Source organism: Salarias fasciatus, chromosome 19 (assembly GCF_902148845.1).
Source record: "Salarias fasciatus chromosome 19, fSalaFa1.1, whole genome shotgun sequence".
In the NCBI taxonomy this organism is placed as follows: Eukaryota; Metazoa; Chordata; class Actinopteri; order Blenniiformes; family Blenniidae; genus Salarias; species Salarias fasciatus.
In genome coordinates this window covers 4,995,530-5,021,052 of record NC_043763.1, presented here as the reverse complement: position 1 = coordinate 5,021,052, position 25,523 = coordinate 4,995,530, and the positions used below count along the sequence as shown (strand labels likewise).

General features: G+C 45.6%; 1 protein-coding gene across 1 annotated transcript; it reads left to right on the top strand.

Annotated features, from left to right (window-relative positions):
• The first annotated feature begins 1,843 nt into the window (after nucleotides 1-1,843).
• On the top strand, nucleotides 1,844-23,820 carry LOC115406661 (RAS guanyl-releasing protein 1-like). Its single transcript, XM_030116823.1, has 17 exons — nucleotides 1,844-2,139; nucleotides 2,659-2,834; nucleotides 9,325-9,430; nucleotides 10,611-10,673; nucleotides 10,753-10,884; nucleotides 11,983-12,136; nucleotides 13,154-13,327; nucleotides 13,940-14,056; nucleotides 14,708-14,983; nucleotides 15,377-15,457; nucleotides 17,131-17,235; nucleotides 17,353-17,462; nucleotides 17,634-17,778; nucleotides 18,638-18,674; nucleotides 18,928-19,071; nucleotides 21,767-22,104; nucleotides 22,182-23,820. The coding sequence occupies exons 1-17, from the start codon at nucleotides 2,012-2,014 to the stop codon at nucleotides 22,314-22,316; spliced, it is 2,421 nt and encodes an 806-aa protein (XP_029972683.1). The 5' UTR covers nucleotides 1,844-2,011; the 3' UTR covers nucleotides 22,317-23,820.
• The last annotated feature ends 1,703 nt before the right edge of the window (nucleotides 23,821-25,523 follow it).

The window sequence follows — 25,523 nt, the reverse complement described above, 5'->3', positions numbered from 1 at the left end:
ATTCAAGTATATCATGAATCAGCTATTCCAGAATCCTAATCCACTGAGATAATTGTTCACCACTAATGTAATATATGAAAAAAAAAAACAAAACAAAAACACTTAATTTTTTTTTTCTATTTTTAGTATTGTGCTGAAATTTGACCCTTGAAGCAATCTTTAAAAATCCTTTTGGATCAATTGTCCCTTTTCACATTGTTAATCTGGACTCTCAAGGTACAAACGTGTCCTGGTAGCATGAACATCCTGAGGGGGGCGCTGTGGCTTATCAACTTGAACTGTAGTTGAAGGGATAAAATGCAGCAGGATAAAACAGTAGAGAAGCTGAGAGTCTCGGTCCGGCTCAGCTGGGAAACCTTCAGTGTCATGAACTCAGAGGAAGAGCCGCCCTTTCCTGCTCTGCACGCTGAACAAACACCTTTCAGAAATCAAAGCAAGGGTCACAGAATGCTTTTCACAGTCCCTGAGGGGACATAAATCCAAGTGTGTGTCAGGAGATATTTGCATGAATGGAGTTTGACACAGAGCAGCAGGCAGACAGACACGAGTGTGAAAACCTCTATTCTTCTGGAAACTCACACTATTTCATTCACACATCTTCCCCACTTTTCCCAGCTCAGGATCGTGGCTTCGAGGGGAGTTTGACTGGAACCTCTTTTTGGCCTTATGTTCAACACCCTTGATTTAAATGATTAAAAAATGAGATTAGTGTTGTTAATGAAAAAAAAAAAGACAAAACACTACTTTCGCTCAAAGCCTCATCCCTTCAAAGCCTTAGTGTTTTCAGGCATGTTTAGTTTTAACAACACATTCTGTTTAATCTGCCCGTAGAGAAAACCTGCCAGCGTGTGCATGGGGGAGATGTGGGTTTGTCCTTGGGTTCCATTATGGCCTCATGATGAGGGTTCAGTGCAATATGAGTCATGTACCAGTCTGGACTGTACATGTGGAGCCGTTGCAAACGTTTCTCACTGTTAACCTCACTGGGATCCATAAAGGAAACCCACAGGAATAAATATGGGGCCATTTGAGTCCCATGTAGACTGACAGATGGATTGTAGGACATATAGGACACCAAAGGAGGTTTTGGACATTGATCACATGTGGACTACATCTTCAATTTGTATTTATTTATTTATTTATTTTATTTATTATTTATTTTTTTTAACAAATATTTCTAATTTTTTATATTTTTATTCTTAAATAGCAAGATCGCACGTTGCAGTTCTTTATTTTCACACTGTCACAGTGAAATGCAGACAACAAGAAACAGACGGTGACTGTAAAACCACCTGGGTTGCTAAGTTGTTAACAAAAATGTTGACTGAAAAGCAACTAAATACAACAAAGGCGAGTTTTATTTAATACATTTTGAAAGTATTTTTAAACCTGGTTTCCTTGTCCAAACGTCCATCCTCCAGATGCATACTGGCCGGGATGTCCATGTAAACAAGAATTTATGATTCGATTATACTCATAGTAAAAATGTAGAAAGAAAGAAGGATATTTCTTATTTACTCGTGAAAAGGTTTGACTTATTTATTCAAACTGTGTGGTTTTGTATTAAATTAATTACAGACTGTAGTTTTCAGAGTATTTAAAAACACTTCTTAATTCCAGTATTTATGATGAATGGCTTGCCGTCAACTCAAAGTTCCCCATAAAACTAGAAATCCTCGAGAACACGATCAACAGATGTCAGCCTCGCGAGACTTCAGCGCCTCCGACTGATTTCTTGATTAAAGTCTTAAAGTAGGAACCTGTAAGATCACGACTTTTGACGCATGTAATAATGACGAGGAGCGCGTGGAGCGCACTGTGCGAGAGCGTGTGTGTGTGTGAGTGTGTGTGCGTGTGTGTGTGAGTGAGAGAGTGAGTGACAAGCCCGACAGCAGCGCGGCCGCCCACTCACAGCCGAGCTGGGTGAATCTTAATTGTGTAATGTCCATTGACGAGTCGGCACAATGCTGCTGAGAGCGCGGAGGCGCGCCGAGCCGAGCACAGCGATGCGATGCTCCCGTTGAGGCGGACACAGATGGACAGCCTCGTTCAGCCGCTCGTCGCCCAGTACCTCGCCATGGGATGCCAAGCCAAAGAAAATGAAAGTGTGGCGGCGGACGAGAAGGGGAAAGACGACGCGTAAGTCCGCGCGACCTTATTTTTACGCACGAGTTTTGGATGGCGTGTATTTATTTATTTATTTATTTATTTCATTTCTGTCATTTAGCGAGTTTTCCCTTGTAGGGGTTGTTAACGCGAAGCGCACAGGTGTGTCACAATTTGCTCCAAAAACTGACGTGTCGCTTTGTGAGGAGTAGTTTTTGTGCACGGGCGCGCCCAGGTCTGAACTCCGTATGCGTAAAATCCCGTGCACGCTGAGTTGGCTGGTCAACCGTGCAGTTTCAAAGTGGATGTCCGCAATCAATTGGTATTTCCCCAAGTTAAAGGAAGGAAATGAGAACAATGAGCAGCGCAGTGGCAGGGGGCTGCTGTGAAGTACAAACAATCGCTCCAATTTGTGGTTCACATCATGCAAAGCAGGTTCTGTACGGTCGCATAAAGCCCAGGTTCAGTGTCTTGTCATGTGCCGTCAAACAACATCTACATGACAAACAGAGCGAGCCAGCCCAGCCCTCCTCACTGCTGGTGTTTCTTCAGGAGAGCCGCCACAGGATGCACGTCCAGGTCCAGGGTTTCTCCTCCGGGCCGGCCGCACCGGTTCCACAAGCCCAGCCCGGCCCAGACGGCCCCCAGCAGACCGGCTGTGTCTCTGGGACACCTGACCAAAGGGGCCACCTGGGAGGAGCTCATCCAGGCCTGTCTGCAGTCCTTCGGTGAGTCTGAGAAGAGCTTTACCTTTGCCTTCTGTCTTTGTGAAGTTCAGAAGTTAAACAGCAGTTTAATTGATAAGAAGCTGATGAACTTCAGTGGAAAGAAGAAAAACGCCACATCCAGACGAGCTTGATCCAAACTGAGTCACAGCAGTAAAACAGTAACAACTTCTGAAGTTTATTACGAGTTGCTCCTGGAAAAAGTCCACATTTAAAGCATTTTCTGCTTTGAAAACCCGGACCGAGCGTGACCTGAAATCGCTGCACGGTTCCTCCAGTGACTCATTGTGATCAAAAGGCTGCAGTTTCTCGCTGCAGATGTTTTCTGCTGCATGTCTTAACTCGCATGACGGAGATGCTAACTGCTGTTTCTCAGCCAGAGAGGCGTCGCTGATCCGTCAGGGTCTGGGTTTTGATGCTCTTTGACCATGTTAAAGTAAGGTGATCTCCAGAGTGACTTCATTGTGGCTCAGATTTGGCCTGCGGGCCCCATGTTTGACACCATTAATTTTCCCTGGAATTGTTTTGCTTGAAGCAAGTTCAGACAGGCCTTCAGCTGAAGCATGGCGAGGGAAATTTCTTTTTTTCTGAGTGAATTTGTGTTTGTTCAGTGTTTGAAGATCAAAATGCTGCTACAGTGTCTTAATATGGATGCTGGAAGATTGACTGTGTGGTGAAGGCTTTTTATTTTTTGCACCCGGCACTTTATCTAATATAGCAGTATTTCACTTGATTCAAGGAAAATAGAAGGTTTATGTGAATTAAAAGAAGGAAAAAAGGCAGAGCAGTGGTTATGTGGGCTGTGGTTGGATCAATCAAGCGGAGACCATTGGCTCCATCAAGTTGTCTGGAGTGCTCTCAGAGTTATGGTGATTGCGTCTGTGAAGAGACAAGCTTTCAAATTGCCGTTGCCTGGTTACGCAAATGCAGCGAGAGCAGCGGAGAAGTGTTACAATGAGCTGAAAAGTACATTTATCAGTGGAGAGGTAGAAGCAAGCACTAATGACAGCCCACCTCCGTTTTTTTTTTTTTTTCCGAAATCACGACGGAAACGGTCTCAAAAAAAAAAAAAAAATTAGAAATCAGGAGAAGGGTGAAGGAACCTTTCGCTGCAGCTGCTTGAACATGAATTTCACAGTGAAAGACGAGGCCGGCGCGCCTGCGCGCCGACTGCAATCTGCCAGCACAATGGCGCTGAGACCTTGAGCGGCTCCTCCTGATGAATCGAGCTCCTCCGGGCTCACATCAGAGCCGAACCCCCGAGGGCCGCCGCTCCCGCCGCCTTTTTCCAAATGTGAGCGCGCACGTAAGAGCTATTTGAAGGATTACCCGGCGGCGGCCCAGCCGAAAGGTCAGCTTCCCCCCCCCCTTAAACGGCAGCCTCCTCAGATGCTGACCGAACCTTTGAAACGCCACGAGGCGCGGATCGATGGCCGTCGACATCATCCGTCCCCGCAGAGCGCGCAGCACGCCCGTGCTCCTCTCCTCAACACACACGCAATCCATTTAGATGAAAAACAAGTTGCAGATCCTCACAAGCTGACGTCTTTCCCCCCACCGGTAACGTCTGGGCGACCTCCTGACGCCAGGCGGCTTCGGCCGGACCGACACACGCCGTCCTCCCGGCTGTCAGCGATCAGGCCGCACGTCCCCCCAAAACACCCCATCAAACTTTCATTACTCTGCCGTTTAATAATTCAGCGACATGTCAGAAGTCTTCACGCCTCAAAATGTGACAAAGCATCAGGTTCAGTAAAGCTTCACCTGATAGATACAAGTCAGAGTGAAGGCTGTTTACCTAAAGTGAACAGTTTCAGAAAACTCGGCTGGATAAACCTGAATCCTAAACACACAGAAGTTCCGTTCACTAAGATTCACCCGCTGCACCTTCTCATAGATAATACATCAAACAGATTCAGTTTTTTGCTGTTGTTTTTTTTTTTTTCTTCCTTTCTAAATGAAACGCAGCTCTGCTGCTGCTGCAGCTGCAGATGTTGTAACTGTGGTGGTAAAAGAGGCGTCACTGCAAACCCGAGAGCTTTGACGAAGAGACTTCATATCAGAGTAAACCAGATAGTTCTGATTTAAAGCCAATGAGAAGAGTTTTGCTTTTTAGTGCATAAATTGCATATAATGTGAAAATAAATCACCAATTTAACCAAACATGTGATTACAACAGCGTCACACGGGGATTATAATCCCACATTATGAAACACCGACATATACATGCTTACCTTTCACAGCTATTTGCATTAAACTTGTTTAATGAATTTATTATTTTGAGTATAAAGTCAAACAATGATCCATTATCATGATGCATTCAAACACACAGGAAATGCAGCAGTGTGGGAAGAACAAACAAAATCCCAACACTTCTTATCTTTATTTTAACACAGTATGAAGTTATTTACCCTATGTGTGAAATAATTGTTTTTCAATAAATATCAGAAAAAACAGTTAAAGCAATTTCAGCATTGATTTAAGTGTTTTCCATAATTTAGCACCACAGATTGAAATACAGGTTTTCCTTCGGAGTATCTTGTTTTTTTTCAACTGTTTCCCACTTTTTCAGTTGTTTATTCTCAGACTGAGCAGTGCGGTCGGTGAGAGCCGGGACGGTGAATTCATACAGCGTTACCGCTGAAGCTGGAGGATTTTGAGATCGCCATCTCGCCGCATCCTCTCAAACAAAGGCGTCCGTCCAATCTGATGCTCTCTGTCCGAACAGGGACGAGTGACGCGCGGCGCTGCGATGGGCGTCTGAGATAACCCTGGAACTGGGCCGCTCGGCGCTGTTTATCTCCATGCAGCGCCGCGCGCGTTTCCAGCTTTCCTCATTTTCCAGTCGCCGGCAGACGGTCCGGGGGGGATTTCCTCTTGTAATTAACCCCGAGCGCCGAGGGTTAGTGGTTGGAAAGTTGTGAAAAAAAAAAACAAAAAGAAAAAGCATGGAGCAATTGTTTGCCTGACGTAGAGCCACGACTTGCTTTTGTTTTTTGTTTTTTTTCTCTATCATATGCACTCTATATGCACCTATACAGTTTGTCACAGCTGCAGCCAATCCTCCTGATCTTCTCCGCGAAGAAAAGCGGCGCCTGGTCTCAACTCTTAATGGCGGTGATAAGTGAGGCCGCACACACTCGCCGGCTGTGCACAGCGGAGTCTGCGTGCTGCAAACACAAACACACCCCGCGCAGGATATGAGGGCAGGATTAGTCAGCTGCAGTAGGAGTGGCGACTTGCTTACAGATAACAAAGATTGGAAAACATGTTGCCATGGTGTCTGAGGTATTTCCAAGGTGATCCGGTTTAAAAGCGGGCCCTCGCTCGCTCTCTCGCCCGCCCGCTGATGTCCTTGGTGGTGTCGAGATGCTGGTAGAGCTCGGAGGGAAACAATACGCAGCTGGAGAAAATCACAAACGCCGCTCCTAACCTTTCCACTGCGGCGTGCGGAAGAAGCAGAAGCAGGCTCCCACAGAGGATAAACACTGTTTCTAAAGCTGCCATTAAATCGCCCTTCCCCTTTACGTTGGCCGCTAATTCGCCGCCTGCTGCAGCGGTTTGAAGTTCCGCACAAGACGAGTGCTGTTCTGTTTCTGTCTCGGCACTCAGGAAAATCCCTTTATTTGTTTTTGGTTTTTTTTTTTCCTGTAGTTGCAGGTGAGACGTGGAAAACTGTGGCGTTATGTAGTGTTGGGTGCAGCGCGGCCGAGTTTTCCTCGCCGCGCCAGCTGCAGCTCGGCGTCGGGATAAGACGGCGCGGTCACAAAGAGAGGAAGTCAGACGCATGTGAGCGGAGAAAAGGAAGCAGAAAAAGGTGGTGAGACGATCAGGCTGCAGAGGTTCACACAGGCGGAGGACAGAGCAAATATTTAGAAGCAGAGGTCTGTGTATGGTGTAACCATGAGACTGTGTGTGTGCATCAGGCCAGCCTTTCATCTGCTTGACATAAAAATATGTAGAGCTGCACGTTTCTGATGTTTCAGCTTCTCTTTCTTCTTTCAGCAGCTTTTATTCACCATTTTTAGCCCAAGGGGTTATGCAAGTATCTAATTTCTTTAAAATCAGTGTAAAACACTGTTATATACCATTTACATTTTATCTAAAAAAGGATGAACATGACAAATAACACACGTTTGACTCAACAGTTCACAGAAAGTCTTTAATTAAGAAAAAGTTCTCACTGAATTCAAGCTGGTTGTTCCCAGTGGTTGAGTCTATCTTCTTCCATCTTGCTTAAAGGCCATTCTTGCATGTTGACGCAGTAATTCGTGCTCTTATTACATCTCGGCTCAACTGCTGGAACGCATCTTGGAGTTATCCAGTCGTTCCTCACACATCTCCGGTTGGTTCAGAAAGCTGCAGCCCGGCTCTGAACGAGAACACATGAGAGGGAATAAGAGTTATTGACCTGTGTGTTTCTCTCGGTTGCTTTCTGTAAGTGCTAAAACATCGGAGATGTTTGGAGCTGTGGAAGCTGAAAATACATCTTTGTAGGGTCGAGGGAGGCGACTGTAAGCTCAAGAACAGCCATCGTCAATATATAATGGGAGAGGTGTCTGTATAAACATGGTGGAGGAGAAGCATGAAAATGTGGAGATCAAACCGTAGAAAATTATAGAGTAATTCTTAATTATCCATTAATATGGTCAAAGAAAAGCAAGATTTTTTTTTTTTTTAACATAAATGTATGGTAGATAGGGGCCTTTGTGTATCATACTATACTATACATTGAGGTAGCATTGCTACAAGCTCATTCAGTGTCCAACTTGTTACTGATTAACTCATTACACTACATCTTTTTCGGTTTTTATGTCCATTTATGTCTACCTATGTACGACACTTTGACTCTGCTGGTGTTTTTTTTAAAGAGCTCTACAAATAAACGTGAGTTGAGATTTCACTGTTTATTGTTTAAAAGTTACCATTGAGTTCAAGCCAAGCTGACTGGAAAAAATTAAAAATTATTTCCAGAGAAAGATGATAAAACCATGAAGACATGTAAAAGTTACCAAATATAGTCAGCAGGTCAGTTCTGTAGAGCAACAACTAGCAGAAAGGAAAAAAAAATAGGGGCATAAAGGGTTTATTTACACAATAACATACTTGATGTATAATTGTCCTTATTTATATGTGAATAAACTCAACATGCAGTTTTCAATCAAATGGTAACAAACAATCACTCGTAGGATAAATGTGTTGATGGAACTTCTCTAAAATCAGATCGTCTCACTGTAACACCCAGGATTAGATAATCCATCATGGTGGGAATCTTTTACAGTAGAATGTGGTTTAATGTCACTGTGTTTGTTTACAAGTGAACCCCTTGTACTTTTATAGACATTTGAATTGCAAATGTGTTGGATGATCAATAAATCACATTGATCCATTTAAAAAAAGACATGTTAAACAGCCTCCCATTCATTGTTTTTTCAATTGGTGTATCTCCGGTGTTGTTATATGGGGCCAGTAGCCTACAGGTAATCCAATTCAGTTGACTTATCACATCAGTAAAAGTGAATTTTGAACAAAGTCTGAAAAGTTGACCATTTTATTGAAAAGCACGTTTGGAGTTCCACAGAGCTCCATACTGGGCCCACTCCCATTTAACATTCACACACTTCCATTTGCTCGTACTCTCAGTTACAACAGAATTAATCACCATAACAATACAGATTATTAATCACTGTTGTCAGTAGAGTGCAGCTTTTCTAAAAGTGACTGTTGAAACAGGTCAACCTTCAGACTGACGTCGTCCATTTAGGAGCTAAAGAAATTGGTGCTCACCTTCAGTTTGAGGTTTAAGAAGCAGCTACAAAGTCCTACACCTTGGTCGCATTGATCAGATTGATCTTCTGCTTTTGTTACTGAATTCATGTTTGTCAATTCATTTGAGTGTAACCGAAACCAGTCAGTGAAAGACATTTCCTCTGTTTTCCTTCTGCTTCATTCATTTTCATTATTAATATTCTTGACTCTCTGTTTGCCTGTTTTGGTTCTTTTGTTATGAAAAGAATAGAAGTTAATGTAAAGAGTGATAAATGGATAAATGGTTTACATTTCTGTTTGTCATTTGCAGAAATTTCTTCATTTCAAGTGTTTTTTGTTCAAGTAATATAAGATAACTGCCTTGTTGGTAAACCTGTTGGCATCGTTTCAGTTTAAAAGGTTTTTTTTTTTTTCTGCCCAGTTTGGAAAAATATCTTCTTCTTGTGTATAATCCAAAACATGGCTCAACTAAAGTGCAGGCAGTCAAATGAAAAGCCGAACTCGACCGCATGACGGCTGTTTAATGGAGGAAAACGAACAGGATTCTCTGTTTCTCTGCTCTGTCTGTGATGGAGGATTCGGCTCTGGTGGAACAGACGGGGGGAATCTCCTGTAATCGATGCAGGTTTTATTTTAAGTGCCGATATGTCGCAGCGAGAAGAGTAAATCTAACTTGTTGTGCGTGTGTGTGTGTGTGTGTGTGTCCCCCTCCCCACCCCGACAGACGCAGATGGCTGTGTACGTGGGAGCAGCCACCTGTTGAACATCACCCTGACCATGCACCGTCTGCTGCTCTCCTCCAGCGATCTGCTGGACAAACTCGTCTCTCTATATCCTCCACAACGCCGCCACATGATTCCGACGGAGCCGGCCGGCCGGCCGGGCCGGGCCGGGCCGGGCCGGGCCGCGAGCGTGACGTGGGATCAGATCGCGTGTGCTGCTTTTCGCTCGGTTGTCAACGGCAACGCACACAGCCTGGCTGGCGCCGGGCTGGCGGCGCGGCCCGGAGCTGCGATGGGCGACTGGCCGTACTTGTTTACTCCTGCTGTCAGTCTCCGCCGACCGTTTCACAGCGTTTAGCCGTCCTCGGTGTCGATGACGGCTCCCGGCTCTGTGTGTGTCACGCATTCACCAGCGAGGAGTGTGTGTGTGTGTGTGTGTGTGTGTGTGTTGGCCGTCTTTCATTTTCCCTACTTCACTCCTTTTTGTGTTGCGTCTTGAAGCCTGAGTGGATGGCCTATAATCCATCCAGGGCTGCATTCAGGAAGCCGTGCTGGCGTCACAAAGCCCCTCAGAGGCGCTTCACCGGCCCGGCCGGCGGCCCGCCGAGCTTCAGGTGTTAATTACCTCTGCCGCTTTTCACTCACAAATCCTCTTCAGCTATATATAAACTCAGACCCTGAAAGAGGCCGCCGCTCGCATCGGGCCAGCGTCGGCGTCAGCGTCGACCACCCCGGGGCTATTTTTAACCCTCTCCCATCTCGCGTCAGATGTGTTGAGCGTGTGGGTTCGGATCGGGGAAGACTCGGGGGCCATTAACAGTCCTCGCCACAGTCTGGCCTTGGGATTGCGTGGGCCGTTCTTCTGCTCCCGTGACGCAGCGAGCCCTTTTTTATGCGCCTCACTTCGAGTCGATTCCTGCCTGTTTATGGAAGACCGTGTGTGCGATATGGAAATGCTCTGCGCGTTAAAGAAACAGAGCCGGGTCTTGGGAGTCCGGCTCCTGAGACAATGCGCCCGGACGGCTGAACGGCGATTGTGCGTTCTCCTCTTGTACATTCTGTTCTGCGCTTGCCGCTGTATGCCAGAGTGATTCATCTGCTGATGCTCATCAGAGTTTTTTTTTTTTTTCCCTTCATGCACTCGCCTCCTCCCACATCACCAAATGTCACTTGTGTTTGCCTTTTCAGCTGAGTCGCTGTAGTTTTTATTAATGAGAGAGACTCTGGTAGAATCCAACATGTGTTTGTGTGTCTCGGACTGATCCGCGTCTCCTTGACTAGTTTTCACATTCAAAGCAGCGATGGACAGCGAGCAGCCGTCAGAGTGCCAGAGGATCTGCTACCTCATCAGGTGAGCGCCGCTCATTTCAGGGTCTGACCCTCCTCCTGAAGCTCCGATCGCTCACGTTACTGCCCCGTCTGACCTCCAGGCACTGGATCCAGGAATTCTGGGTGATGTTCCGGTTGCACCACAGCTTGTCGGACAGCCTGGACGACTTCCGCGATCTGATCCGAGAGCAGGGACAGGAGCATCTCTGCTCCCTCCTAGAAACCAAGTGGATGTAAGTGTTATCCTCCGGCCAGCTGGCCGGCTGAGACACGAGGCCTACACCACTCGCCGTGATCGTGAAAAAGTACTGCGAGCAGTCACGACCAACAAAACACAAACTCTGAGTGAGAACAATGCAACTTCTGAGCTGGTTTCAGCACTGGGATGGAGGATTACAAAATCAATACAAAAATCAAGAGATCTTCATATATTAAAGCTGCATCCATTTAAATATTGACTCCTACATATGACAAATAGTTAAAATAGAGATTTAGACTCTTCAGATCTACTCAACAAAACAATTATCGAAAGAAAAAAATAACTGAAGAAGAACTTGCAGACTTCACACGTCAGGTTTACTGAAGTGGTGCAGAACTGGAAACACTAACAGTGTGAATTAGAAGTTTCATTTTGAAACTGAGAAAGGTTTTGTTGTGAGGCGACAGTGCAAACCGCCGCATCAGACATCGTACGGAGTGAAATCTGTCATAACAATGTACAGAAAACGATTCAGACACATTTTACAGTGCGTGAACTGCATGGTTCAAGTTCAAGTTTCATGTTTTCAATGCACAAAGAAACCCAAATTCTATACACCATGTATTTATAAACTAAGAATTATTCATGAGTTCATCACAGATTTAATTTTCCATTTAACTATGATCGCACGTAGTTGTATGTACTTTAAGATTCTCATTTAAAACACATATTTACGTGAAAAAGCAAGATGCTTGCCTCCGCTCCGATACAGATCTGGTTACGTAATGCAGCGCCACCCATCATTTCAGTTCCCCAGATCGTCTGGAAAAGCTCTTTGCGTGCTTCTGTTTTTGTTTGCATGCCGTGTTAATTCAGTAGTTTTCTATTTTTGGCCTTGAGACTGCGAGCGGGGCATCCTGTACTTTGGTGTTTTGTCTGTCATGAAAAGTGTTGAGCAAGACTTGGTGAAAGTCTGCAAGAGAAAAAAAAACAAAAAGACATGCAAGAAATTGCATTGTGACTTCAGGATGTTATTTTCTCCTGAAGTGTTTAAAAACGTCTTAATATGAGAAAAGGTCTATCTAATGTTGTGTTTGATCTAATGTGGTGTTTGATCATATGGCGTGTGCAGAACGCAGCGCGACTGGTCCTGGAAGGCCAGCCAGAAGATCGCGGCGAACTACAGTAAAAAGAGGAAGGTTTCTCTTCTCTTCGATCACCTGGAGCCCATCGAGCTGGCAGAACACCTCACCTTCCTGGAGTTCAAGTCGTTCTGCAGAATATCGGTGAGAAGAAACACACACCTCAAGTCTTGTGTTTTGTCCTTCATCTTAAACCTTTATTGGGAGTTTTTCTTTTTTTTTTTTTTTTTTTTAAATCCAGATTGACTTGAAGGGTCTGACTTTTTAAACTACACTGAGAGACTTTTTAATAGGAATTGTCCAAGTCTTTTCAAAAGAGTCCAGATGTAAATTCAAGTTTTAGATTTCTCCTTAAACAAGGCTTGTTTCAGGAGTCTGGATCTTGTGTCTACTTTTTGAACCCAGTTTCAGTTTTAAAGATTCCTGATCTGGTCCAGACTAGAATGAGCTTATATTAGAAAATAATACTAATGTCTGTAAATATTTCAATTCTTTGTGATTTCAGCCATTTTCAATACATTGAATGGCTTCGCTTGACTTTAATTCAACCTTTTTTTTTAAAGGTGTTGTCTGCCTTATTCTTTAAACTTGTGACAGATCTCTTTCAGTGTAGCTTTTTCTTTTGTTTGCCAAACGATTTTATCCAATCGCCTCATAAAGAACACACAAGCAGACAAGCACTGAATCAATATTTAATCACGTAAATAGCTATTCTTAGTTGATTCCCTTCTGTCACAGTCAGTAATGTAATGTAAATAGTGGATTAGATTGTAATAAGTATGGATCCACTATTAGAAGGTTATTAAGTTATGGGATTCATTACATTGAATATGGACACAATTATTGCATTTTTGGCAGATATTCTGTTATCTCTTATTATTACATTGAACTGAGTTGTTGTGCATCTGAAGGGTCTGTTTAGTAGAGTGGAGATGTGGGTTAAAGATCTGGGTCTGCCAGTAAAGAGCTCTGGTTTGTGCTCGGGGTTTAAAGCATGCAGGTCATTCAGTGTGTTTTTTCACGAGGTTAAGTCGCCGTGTGAAAAGCGGCAGGTCTCTCCTCCCTGCAGGAAACGCCTGCCGCTTTCCGCGCGGCGGGTTTTTTTTTCTTTCTTTCTTTTTTCTTTTTTTCACGCTCCTTCCTCTCTGCTCTGTCCGCCAGTTCGGAGACTACCAGAACTACATCCGCCGCTGCTGCATGAAGGACATCCCCGTCATGGAGCGTTCCATCGCCCTGTGCAACGGCGTCTCCCAGTGGGTTCAGCTCATGGTGCTGAGCCGGCCCACCGCTCAGCTGAGGGCTGAGGTTTTCACAAAGTTTATCCACGTGGCGCAGGTAGCGGTTAACTCAACCCCGCCCACAACACCGCCACTACTCACACACTCTCTGTTCCTGGTAGAGGAGGGGGAGAAGAAAAAAGAAAAAACGTATTCAACGCATTTCCTCTTTGCTTTGCCGGTAGTGTGACTGTTCATCACCTTATCTGAGCGGTGACAGTGTGACTATTGTTACTCTCACCGCTGCGCTGTACGCGCTGCGGAATCGGAAGTTGCATAATGCAGACGTTTCTCAGGAGCTTTCAGAGGTTCCAGCATTAATAAGTGATGGCTGAAGGAGCGGCGGGCGCAGCGGCCGGTCAGGGCCTCGCTCTCCGGAGGACCTTCCTCGCTCGCCGCCGTCGCCCTCCAAACCCACGGGTGTGGGAACGAGTTTCACGCCGTGGCGCTCCAGCGACGGCGCCAATCCAGAGCTGACAGGAGAGCGAGAAGGAAGCACTTCCAAAAACGAGCCAGACATCAGAGCGCGGCGAGAAGGAGCCAGCAGTATAAGTGGCTTATGTAACGGATTACATAACCAGGGATACCTGGAACATGCTTAATTGTGCGTGCGTGTGTGTGTGTCTGTAAATGTACTGATGTGCATGTTCTGTGTGCGTCCTCCCTATAGAGCCTGCACCTTATGCACAACTACAACACTTTAATGGCCGTGGTGGGAGGGCTGTGCCACAGCTCCATCTCCAGACTGAAGGACACCACGTCGCACGTCCCGGGCGAGGTCACCAAGGTCAGCCCCGCCCCCAGCCCCGCAACCAGCCCCGCAACCAGCCCCGCCTCCACCCAAACCGCTCATCATGAATCCCATAACCGATATACACTGATATCAACTATTTTGTATTTTGAAATAGACATAAGCAGTAAATTTGAACAATATTTCTGTTGTTTTGTGTGAAAAACATGTTTTTTGCACAATTTTCATGTGTGAAGATTAGCTTTATATTGACGATATTTACTTCTCATCCGTCCACAGCACTCATATTGCCGTTAACCAGTTCCCGTATAGCGTATTTTTCTTGTTCTTTTTTTGGATTCTTTATCTCCGTTGCAGACATGAATGCGTCTACGGTCAGCCGTCATCTGAACTCTTCTCGACCTTGACCGTCTCTGAGTGTTTTCACGTCTCCTTCCTTCACCCAGATGTATTATCTTGACTGGGAGACTGAAAAACTGGGCTCAGAATAGTAACAACAACTGAAACGTCTGTCTTTTAATCTGAGAATCAGCAGAGCCGTCATCGTATCGGTGGATATTTCTGTGCCGATCGTCGCGTCACTGGTTTCAGTTGTTTATTTGCTGGTTTTCGGCCCGTTTTCGGTCCCGCTGTGTTTCCTGGTCACCGCTAACGTCCCGATCGCCCGCTGTCCCCCCCGCCGTGCAGGTGCTGAACGAGATGACCGACCTGCTGTCGTCCTGCAGAAACTTCGACAACTACAGGCAGGCGTACAACCGCTGCTCCGGCTTCAAGATCCCCATCCTGGGCGTGCACCTCAAGGACCTGATCTCGGTCAACGAGGCCATGTCGGACTACGTGGAGGACAACAAGGTCAACGTTCAGAAGCTGCAGGCGCTCTACACGCACATCAACGACCTGATCCAGCTGCAGCAGATCCCGCCCCGGCTGGACGCCAACAAGGACCTGGTCCACCTGCTGACGGTAGGCCGGCGGCCTCGTGTGACTCACCGTCGTATCGAGCGGCGATGCAAATGAGCGGACCGTCTGCTCCTGCGTGGGTGTGATGAGAGTCTATGATCCGTGAGCGCGTGGGTGCCGGGCTGAATGTGAATGAGAGCGGGCTCACGCCGCCGCATTGTCGCGTTAGCCGCGTTTTTTTTTTTTTTTTTTTTTTTTTTTTTTTTAATCGTACTCGAGCGGCAGAACGCCCGTGAAGAGATAATGGTCGCCCTGCAACCTCCGCTTGCCCTCATCCACAACATGTCTCTCTCTCTCTCTCTCTCTCTCTCTCTCTCTCTCTCTCTCTCTCTCTCTCTCTCTCTCTCTCTCTCTCTCTCTCTCTCTCTCTCTCTCTCTCTCTCTCTGCTCACACAGCTGTCGCTGGACCTTTACTACACGGAGGATGAGATTTACGAACTGTCGTACGCTCGAGAACCCAAGAACTGCAAGGCGCCCGTGAGTGACCGTAGCTTTACACCAGGGGTGTTCAACCCGCGGCACTGGAGCCACATGTGGCCCCTTCGGTCCCAAGCGTTCACAAAGTTATTTTTATTATAGTTACACATCACTGTACTGTTGAAAATGAATCATCACTCTTGGTTCAAGAGGGATTCAAATAAAGGTACAGGTAAAATTAGGAAAAATAGCTAAAACCACAAAAAATGGGGAAAAAGTAATAGTTCGGCTTAAAAAATGAGAAATGTCTAGAATTTCTAAAAGAATAACATAAATATGGTTTGGAAAAAATAATGCAAAACTGCTTAAAAGGAGATAAAATGGTTAAAACTACTAGAATTTCAAAATTGTCAAACAAAATGTTTAAAAAATTAAGAAAAACTGTTAAAATCAAGTACAAAAATAAGTTACATTTAATGAAATGTTCACTATTCTGAACCCTAACTTCATAAATGCACAAAAGTGGCTCTTTTGGTCATAAAGCTTGCAGACCCCTGCTTTAGACGCACTTAAAGGGACTTAAGGCAACTTTACAAAATTTGGCTCAGTGCTGCCGCGATAGGCGCTGTGGGGAACTGCAGCCACCAGCCAAGGCGGCCCGGGAGCGCCCACAAACACTTCCGGTGCGCGTGAAGCCCTAGCTGCGTACACGGCGTAGGAACGGCGTCGATGCGACGGGGAAGCATACTGACGCCTGGTTCACACAGGAAGCCTTTTCTGCTGCGCTCTGCGCGCCGCAGACATCGACGCCCGTGGAGAGGAGGAGAGTCCTGGCTCTCTTGTGGGTTCATCCAATCAATAAAAGAAGGAAGCAGCACGGTGTTTGCCGTCATCTTGTTGGTGAACTGCGCCTGGACAGTGCCTGCCATCACGTGAATCTCTACCCCCCCTCCCTCTCTCTCTCTCTCGCCCTCTCCCTGTGAGTGTTTATCTGAAAAGGAAAACCGAAAAGCAACATAATTTATGTTATTTTACTTTATTTTAATTTGAAAATTGACCGGATTCTCTCGTATTTTCCGTTCCCGACTTCCTGTCTAGTGCGATCTGCTTGATCCAGCTTGACAAATGGCGCTCGGGGCTCTCGGAGAAAATAGAGAGGAGCGGAACAGCTAGCCGCTCCGCATGCGGCGCTACCCCACGCCTCCTGTATGAACCGTCAGATAGGTTAATAGGGCGCCGATCCGAAACTCGGTGCGCGGTGCTACCGCTTCCGCGCACGCCGCGTCCTGTGTGAATCAGGGATGCAGTGTTTGAGTCCGTGTCCACGGCGACCATGTTCTTCCTGTTCGGCAACGCGCATACAGCGTCAATTTACGTCACATCCCCACGATTGCGCGGGAAATTCGGACCCCGAACTGCAACAAAGTATGTGGCACACAGCCTGTATAAGGCAACAGACAGATACGCGGATTGGCCTGTTATTTTAGGTTTTTAATGCTTCACGACCCATTAGCATTGAATAAAATGGAAATGCGTGTGTAGTTTCTCACAATTCTTGCCTTCAGTCCCTTTAATGTAGATTTTCAAAGAGGTAGAAGGTTTAGAAATGAACAATGCAAACAGTCAGATATTAAAAAAAAGCAGTCATTGGATTCCATCTGATTCTGAGTCTGTTTCGAACGCGAGTTCATTTACACTCATGTATTGACTGAACTGGTTTCCCGTCCCGCCAGCCGGCCACCCCGTCCAGACCCCCCGTCTGTGTGGACTGGGCCTCCGGAGTGGCTCCCAAACCGGATCCCCGGACCATCAGCAAGCACGTGCAGCGCATGGTGGATGTGAGTGCCTCCGCTTGCATAACCGCCGCCGCTGCCGCCGTCCGCGGCTGACAGGCGGCCATTGTTCGCCGTCAGTCAAACAACAAAGCCGTTTCCCACTCTTTTGTCTCCCGGCAGTCCGTCTTCAAGAACTACGACCACGACGAGAACGGCTTCATCTCTCAGGAGGAGTTCGAGAAAATCGCCGCCAGCTTTCCTTTCTCCTTCTGTGTCATGGACAAAGAGAAGTGAGTATCGACGGAGGAAGCGGCAGAGTGTTTGTAGCGACAGGAAGCAGAAAATAGCTGCGGCCGCGAGACGGGGGGCCGCTCTGACGAAAGTCCACCGATAACAGCTGGAAGCAGCTGTTCTCAGGCCGAGGCTGGCAGCTGACTGTTGTGTCTGTTGTGGTTAACCAGGGAGGGCCACGTGAGCCGGGACGAGATCACGGCCTACTTCATGCGCGCCAGCGTCATCTGCTCCAAGCTGGGCCTCGGCTTCGTGCACAACTTCCAGGAGACCACCTACATGAAGCCCACCTTCTGCGACAACTGCTCCGGATTCGTAAGTCCGGAGCTCGCCGGAGGCGGCGCACGTCAGAAACACGCCCTCACCGCTGCCGCCCTGCAGCATTCTGGATACCTACATGATTAAAAAAAATTAAACAAAAAACACTCGGGATATTCCAGTTTATGGGCGTTTTACTGTTGAAGTGCATTATGGGAAAAAAATTTCCATTACAAATTCACCTGTTATTTACTTCGCTTTGAACTGAGAACATTCATAGAACTGGATGAAATGACTTCCACTGATTATTAAATACAGTTACAGAAATAAAATGTAACAGAAACTTTGAATAGTTTTTGAGAAACTCACTGTAATTAAATGTCAATACTGAATAATAACTTCTACTTTTCATACTTTGTACATGCAGCAGAGAAAACTCAACTGGTTTTAGTGATTTCACTGGTACTTGAGTATACTTGACAACCAGTTGCCTCTGAGTACGCTCACAATTTTAGGGCTTAGACCTTCAGATCTGCATTTTTATGGCCAAACAACAAAGAGAATTTCCTGTTTTTCTGTACATTTGACCATTTAATCTTATATACTTTAATGTTTTTCTATTTTATACAGGCTAACTTCATGAAATGTTTCTTATTGTGTACAGTTATACACAGTTTTCATGAAACATTTCTGTTGAAAAAATGAAGATATTTGATTAATACTGATTTATTTCAACAGAGTAATTGGCTTTGGTAGATATGCTACATTAAAGATAGTTTTCCTTCAGGTTTTGCTGTTTCGCTGTACTTCCCACTTCTCTTCCCACCTCTGCTGAAATCTCAACACTCTGTTATTGCTGTGTGATTTTATTTTTTTCCCCGTTACGTGAGCCTTTTCTTTCATTATCTCTTCACAGTTGTGGGGCGTCATCAAGCAGGGCTACCGGTGCCGGGGTAAATATTGCCCCCTCTCTTGTTTTGTTGCCGAGCAGTGAGGAGAGCTGCAGTCTGGCGGGGAGCAGGTGAAATAAACTGTGGTTTCTCTGAGTTGCATGTTGCTCGCTGAACCTCGCAGCAGCCTGTGCTCGGAACCGCAGTTTCTTTCCCCTCCCCCGTCCTGCAGGGGTTTGCTGGCTTCCACACCGAGCGTGCAAAGGTTCTGCGAGCTGCACGTCACATGTGTGTGTGTGTGTGTGTTTCTCTGCAGACTGTGGGATGAACTGCCACAAGCTGTGCAAGGACCAGGTGGCGTTCGAGTGCAAGAAGAACGCCAAGGCGCCGGGCGCCACGGACAGCCCGACGCCCAGCTCCACGCCCGGCTCCACGCCCGTCACGGCGGCCGCCTCGGAGGGTGGGTGGGCTTCGCCCTGCTCTGCACCCCGCTGCACACCCCTCCCCATCACACACACTGAACCTCCTGCTCTGTCTCACCTGAGCAGCCCACTTTCACTGGACATGCGCCCTCTGCTGGCAGACGGGATCACAGCAGCCTGTGCAGCTGTTCTCTTTTTTACGCCCTACATTCTCAAAACTGCCCTTTAACCCTCCTGAAGACTTTATAAGAAAAGGAGTAAAAACACAGAAAGAAAGTCTGTTTTCCTTCAATTACTTTTACTTTCTAATTAATTTTTTTATTTTATTTTTTTAATTCATAATTTTAATGGCAATTTTTAAATTCTGTTGTTTGTCATCTCAAGGTCGTTTTCACTCCATAACGTAAAGCATTCATCAGTTCTCACAATCCGTTCAAAAGTTGAATTTAAAGTAATGAAGTTTCAGCGATTTCCTGATTTCTTCCCAGAGCGTCTTGATTTGGAATCAAACACAGAGAAAGAATTTCTTTTTGGACCTTGTTGGATTTTCTTTCAAAATAAAGTGCCATGCAGCCCAACTTAACACAATGTCTATGTTAAAAATACAGTTTTCAAACTAAAAAAAAGCCCTAAGCCTAATTATTTCATTAATCACGATAAAAAAAGCATAATCTTTAGTCATCCCTACATTAATTAATCACGATTAATGCGATTCGCTCAGACAGCCCTAATATAGATCCAATATTCAGACGCCTATCTAGATATGAATACTTAAATACATACACAGAAAACAAAACACATACACAGTTCAACATGTCTGAAAAGAAGTAAGAAGAAGTAAAATTGAATGAATCCTTCGTCTTTTTCAATATTCAATCTTAAACTTTTGATCTGTATTTACTTCTCACAAATTCTCACCATAGTTTACTAGAAACTGTTATGGAAACGTGTATTTTTATCAAAAATCTGGAGTTACTCTATAGCGCTAACCAATAGATGCTAACAAGCTAGCTAGCTTCACACTTATGTTAACTAATCCTCTTAGATTCTTCCTCCCTTCATCTTTTTATTTTATTTCTACTCCAACACTTCACAGCAGTCCTTTCATAAAGTGTAAAACACTATTAGCAATATCTGAACTCATGCTTGAATCTGTGAACTCTCCACATCTCTGGTGCTGCTTTTCGTCACTGCCGGCGCAAAACAGAAAGTCCAGACCTGAGTCGATTCTCCTGCAGCTGAAGTGAAACCTGTTCTCTGACAGAACGGCTCCGTCGGCCCGCCGGCCGCTGCAGAGCTGGTGAAAACAGACCGGAGCACTTCCGATTTTAATTATAGCTGCTCTCACCGAGAGACTTCTTCAGAAGCGTCCGCTCTCTGAATGAGTCTTCCTGGTGTGATGTTTCCTCAAATAGCTGATCTGGTTTTTCATCACATGTTGAACTGAGCTGTTTTGTTTTCCGTCATCGGTTCTTTCTACTGGTCAGACGCAGATCGAAGGGCAGAAGTGACTCCACCTTAACAATTCCATGTCCGAGAGAAATGGTCCAAAATGGAGAAATGCCACTTCCACCTCTAAAAGGAGAAACAGAAATGATGCAAATGATCGTAGACAAAGGTGGAAAGAGGATTTGAAGTTTTACTGAGGCACAGCTTCTGTCGCCTAAATGGTTTTGCGTTGAAAGTTAAATCTGCAAAAACCAATCAAGTGAAAGTCCTGAGTTACTTTTTTGGCTACATTTATGAAAATATTCATTTGAAAAACAACATTAAACCTATCTGCTGGGAAAAGATTTGAAAAATCAGTTTAAATTGTATCAGTAGCAACTTATGAATATAAAAGTAGTGAAACACATGACATGGTGTTAATGTTATTTGATCCTGATTACGATTACATGCTGAAAAAAGTCATAAAAGTTCCCAGAAATGCTTTTTCAATACAGTACTGTCTTTATTTGTAATCTGTCGCTTACAACTCGCATTGCGCATGAAGAGCTCTGAAGAAAATAATTTGACTGTTCAAAGTTTTTATTACAGCGTGGTTAAACTTGAGAGTTTGCATAACTGAGGTCGCAAAAAAATAAAATTCCTCACGGAATTCCTCAGAGAATAAGGGAGCATTGCATTTTAAAGAAGACAAAAAAATAAAGTATGCTAAGAAAAAGTATGAAAGTGGAGTACATGGTGTAAGATGTCAGTAAAATGCCCAGATAAATAATGAATAGAACATTTTCCTTGTGCATTTGGAGAAACATCAACTTATTTTTCATTAGCGCGAAGAAAAACCTCAAGAATATTCTGTAGAAAACATCCAAGAAATCCATTATTCATTCAATTCAAATTTAATGACTTAGTGCTCTTTGAAGCCCATCAAAGAATCCTAAAAGGGAGCAACCAGAGAAGATTAATGAGGAGAGAAATAGTGTAAAAAGTACAAAGTCTAAATGACTGCGGAACAAAGTAAAATCAATCATTTCATTTAAAATGGTAAAAGAAAGGAAGAACGGACCTAAGAAAACACATTATTGATGAAACAATGATGATAATAGATTTGTTAAAAAATTAAATGAGAACAATAAATTCCTAAAAAGTGATAAAAATCTGTTATTAGTGTTGAGGTTCTGGTTGAGGTTCTACCACAGTGAACTCATCTGGAGGTGTGTGTGTGTGTGGAGGTTATTTTGAGGTGTTTAAATGCTGGCTGTGTGTGTGTGTGTGTGTGTGTGTCATCAGGTTCGGACGACTGCCCGTTCCCCTGCCCGTCAGACGACAGTAAAGACTGGGCCCCGGACCCCCCGCCGGCCCCCTCCCGGCCCCAGAGGGTCCACAGCGGCACCCAGACCGACGGGCCCCCGCTGTGCCCCGCCGCCGAGGCCCCGCCCCCGCAGCCGTCCCTCCTGCTCCCCGCCCCGCCCCCCCTGGCCTCCTGCCCCAGCCCGGTGCCCCAGAGGAAGCTGCGGCACTGCGCCAAGTGGGAGAACGGGGCGTCGGTGGTGCGGAAGCCCCGGGAGCCGGAGCCGGAGGCGGGGGAGGAGGAGGACAGCAAGCCGTCCTACGAGGTGCTGCAGGCGGTGAGTACGGCGCCGGACGCCCGTACGGGGGGGACAGGGGGGACGGCCTCGCTCTGACGCCGGCGTCTCCTCCGCAGGACAACCAGAGGCTGCAGAAGGCCAACGAGACACTACGGCGGCGGCTGCGGGACGCGGAGCGGGAGGTGGACACCCTGAAGACGCTGCTGAAGAGACACGCCCTCCACCCGCTGGAGGAGGACTCCTCCTCGTAGACGCTGCCACCGCCGCCGCCTCATTAGACAATGTATTTTACCACTGCTATGAAACCAAGGCCATTGTTATGATTTAGTACGTGTGGTTCCCAACCTGAGGTCCATGGACCCCCCAAGGTTGTCAGTTAGCTTTGAAGAGCCTGATGAGGTTATTTTGCACTTTGCTTCAGTGTGTTGAGATTCGGGGGTTTCCGCCGGTGTAATGTTTATCACTGATGAGGGATTGATGAGGTGTTTTTAGTGGCAGGTTGGGAACCGAAACCAGCGCATTTTAATCCCAAAAGTCACTCAAGTGTGTAAAGATTCTTGAAAAAAACACACCTGATGCAGCAAAACTTGACAGCCAGATGATTTTCTTTCAGATGAAAAGAATCAGAGTCTCATTAGTTCATTGACGACTGTAACTCAGAGTGAATGTTTGACGGACTGGTTGACCTTCCCACGGCGTTTCCTGCCTTCGCCCTCACTGAACAGCTCCGTCTGGCTCCAGAAGACGGACGGATTCAGGAATAACGTCAACTCCAAAGTCCAGCTGAGCCTAAAGCGCCTCTTTTTGACGCTCTGAGCGCAGGAGCAGGAGCAGGACGGACTTCATGCCGCGAGCCGTTGATCGTAGGCGGAGTTCAAAGCAGTGGAACGTATGAAGGAGTGAGAAGATGTGTTTGTGTGTTTGATCAATTTCTGATCAGTTCTTGGGTTTAGATATTTATGTTAAACATAAAGTGAAAACCAGAGGCTCAAACTCTGGAAAGTATCTGACATTATCATCATTATTATTATTGTTATATCTCGTACAGACGGTGACTCGGCGACGATCGCAGCAGAATGAGAAACTATTTATTGTTGAAAACACTACTCCGTCCACATGAAGAGTGAGAAAACTGAACATTTTGTACAGCGTACTGGTACTTTCACTGGATTATTTATGCTTCTGTGATGCCTTTTTTGTGTTTTCTTCTCCAGTTGTGTTGCCATGTTGTGGTGTAGTGTGATCCACTGTAGCCGTACTGTGAACCGGAGTCCAGATCTTTATAGTGAGCTGTAAATACCTGATGCACACACTCGGCCGTGTCCGAGCCCGGCATCCTCTCAGTATTGATTCGTTCATGTTTTAATTATTTGGTTTTCATAGTGTGGGAGGAGGATTTACACACACACACAAACACACACACACACACACACACTCGCAGAGCTTCAACCAGGAGTCCCCAAAACTCTCGTTTGATGATTGAATTTGAATTATATGAGTCTTTATGTTTCGCCTGCAACTCTTTAAAAAAAGTTAGTAAGTAAAATTAAGAGGAAAAAAGAATCTTATGATGAGAATCCTGCATTTTCTCTGCTGCGTCGCCCCTCCTGAAGCTCTGTGGCGTCCCCCAGCAGAACCCCACCCCACACTTTGAAAACCAGATTTTAATAAATAATGTATATTCTATACATCATGAAGCCTTGTGTTATTCCATGTGGCCACTGGGGGGCACCAGAGACCCGTGATGATCCTGCTTCGACACCTAAATGAAAACAGTTCACCTTCATTAGTTTTTTCTTCTTTTCTCTTTTTTTTTTTTTACATTAATTCTATTTCCATCCAAATGAAGAGCAAAATGCTGCTTTGTTTTTAAGAGCTTGCAGTTAAACGTAATGTGTTTTTTTTAATAAGGAGTGAGGAGGTTATTTGAGGTGTGTGTGTGTGTGTGAGTCTGCCTCCAGCTCCACAGCGTTGGCCTGGAGATAATGAGAGGCCAGCCGTCTGCTGGAGAAGCTTCTCATCCCGCTGCCGTTCCTCCACTTCTTTAAGAAAAAGAAAAAGCCATTTGGCTTAAATAATTTCGCTCTTCTCTTCCTCTTCTCTCCTCCTCTGTGACGACTTGTTGCCTGTGAAAGCGACCCGGTGACAGATAATTTGCCGTTATTTGAACGTGACTCCCGGCTGCTGCACCAACGCTGTCTGGAACATTTCCAACACACTGCTCCTTCACATGTTAAAGCACTAAAGATAAATACATCTGATTAAAATCCATTTGCAAAGTCAACGGAGAATGTAAACAGAATTAAGTGTGGCGCATTTGGGCTTGAAGGAGATTCCAAGACATATGTGGACCAAAGCATAAATCCAGACACTGGAGGACGGGGTGTAATTACAGCAGGCAGACAGATGATTTATCACCCAGACGTCAGTGTACTTGGGCGGAATGGGGCCATTGTGAGATCCCCATAAGTTAACCGAATCTGCAAAGTCTAATGAACACGCTCTAAAACTAATTAGGGAGAGATGTGGAACAACCCATTACATCCCCTGGATAGCAGGAGAGGGACACGGAGAGCAGAAAAGGGAACACAATAGGCTTAACACGCACATGGGCGACTCTCATTTCAGACAGGAAGAGGAGGATGAGACACCCACACCGAGCCTGAAGGATGCACAGCCCAGCTCCACTAATTCCCCTGATTATTAAACTGAGTTCATTAAGTTCTAATGATGGCCGAAGGAGCCGAGAGAGGAAGTGGAATGCAGGCGCAGGAAAGGAAAAAAACCCGAGGACGACATACATTTTGAGGAATTTCTCTGGAGGTGGCTGAAAAACCGACGCCGTGGTGAAATTTTAATTAACCTTGATGGCGGAGGAGAGGAGCCAGACAGGAGTCTCACATCATTGTTCAGCCGCGTCCCTGTTTTGGCCTTTAACAGTCTTGCGATTTCTGGTTTCATAATGCCCAATAATCCACTTATCACCTCCCAGTAAATGCAGGATGCAGAGAGAGGAGAGGGTAATGACTGTGTGGGTAACGCTGTTGAAAGTGTAGCGGTCTTGACTTTTCTTTGTGTAGAATTCTTTATTTTCCTGACTGATGAACTCTATGAACTCATAGATCATAATGTAACAATGTGAAAACCCATAGATAATAAAATAAATAACACAACAATGACAAAAATTCACAGCTAGGGGCGGCAAGTGGAATCAGCCACAAGTGGAAGTACCCACAAGAAACGTCAGTTTACCTTCCTCGCTCTTACTTTCACATAATAATGCTGCACACACACACACACACACACACACACTCACTCTCTCTCTCTCTGTGGGTGCAGAAACTCATATCCTGCAAATACCCAGTGAAGTGGTTTCATATTATTCATCCTGCTGGCGCACCAGACAGTACTTTGGTACCGGTATGTGTGTGTGTTTTTACAGGAGACAAAGACCCGTG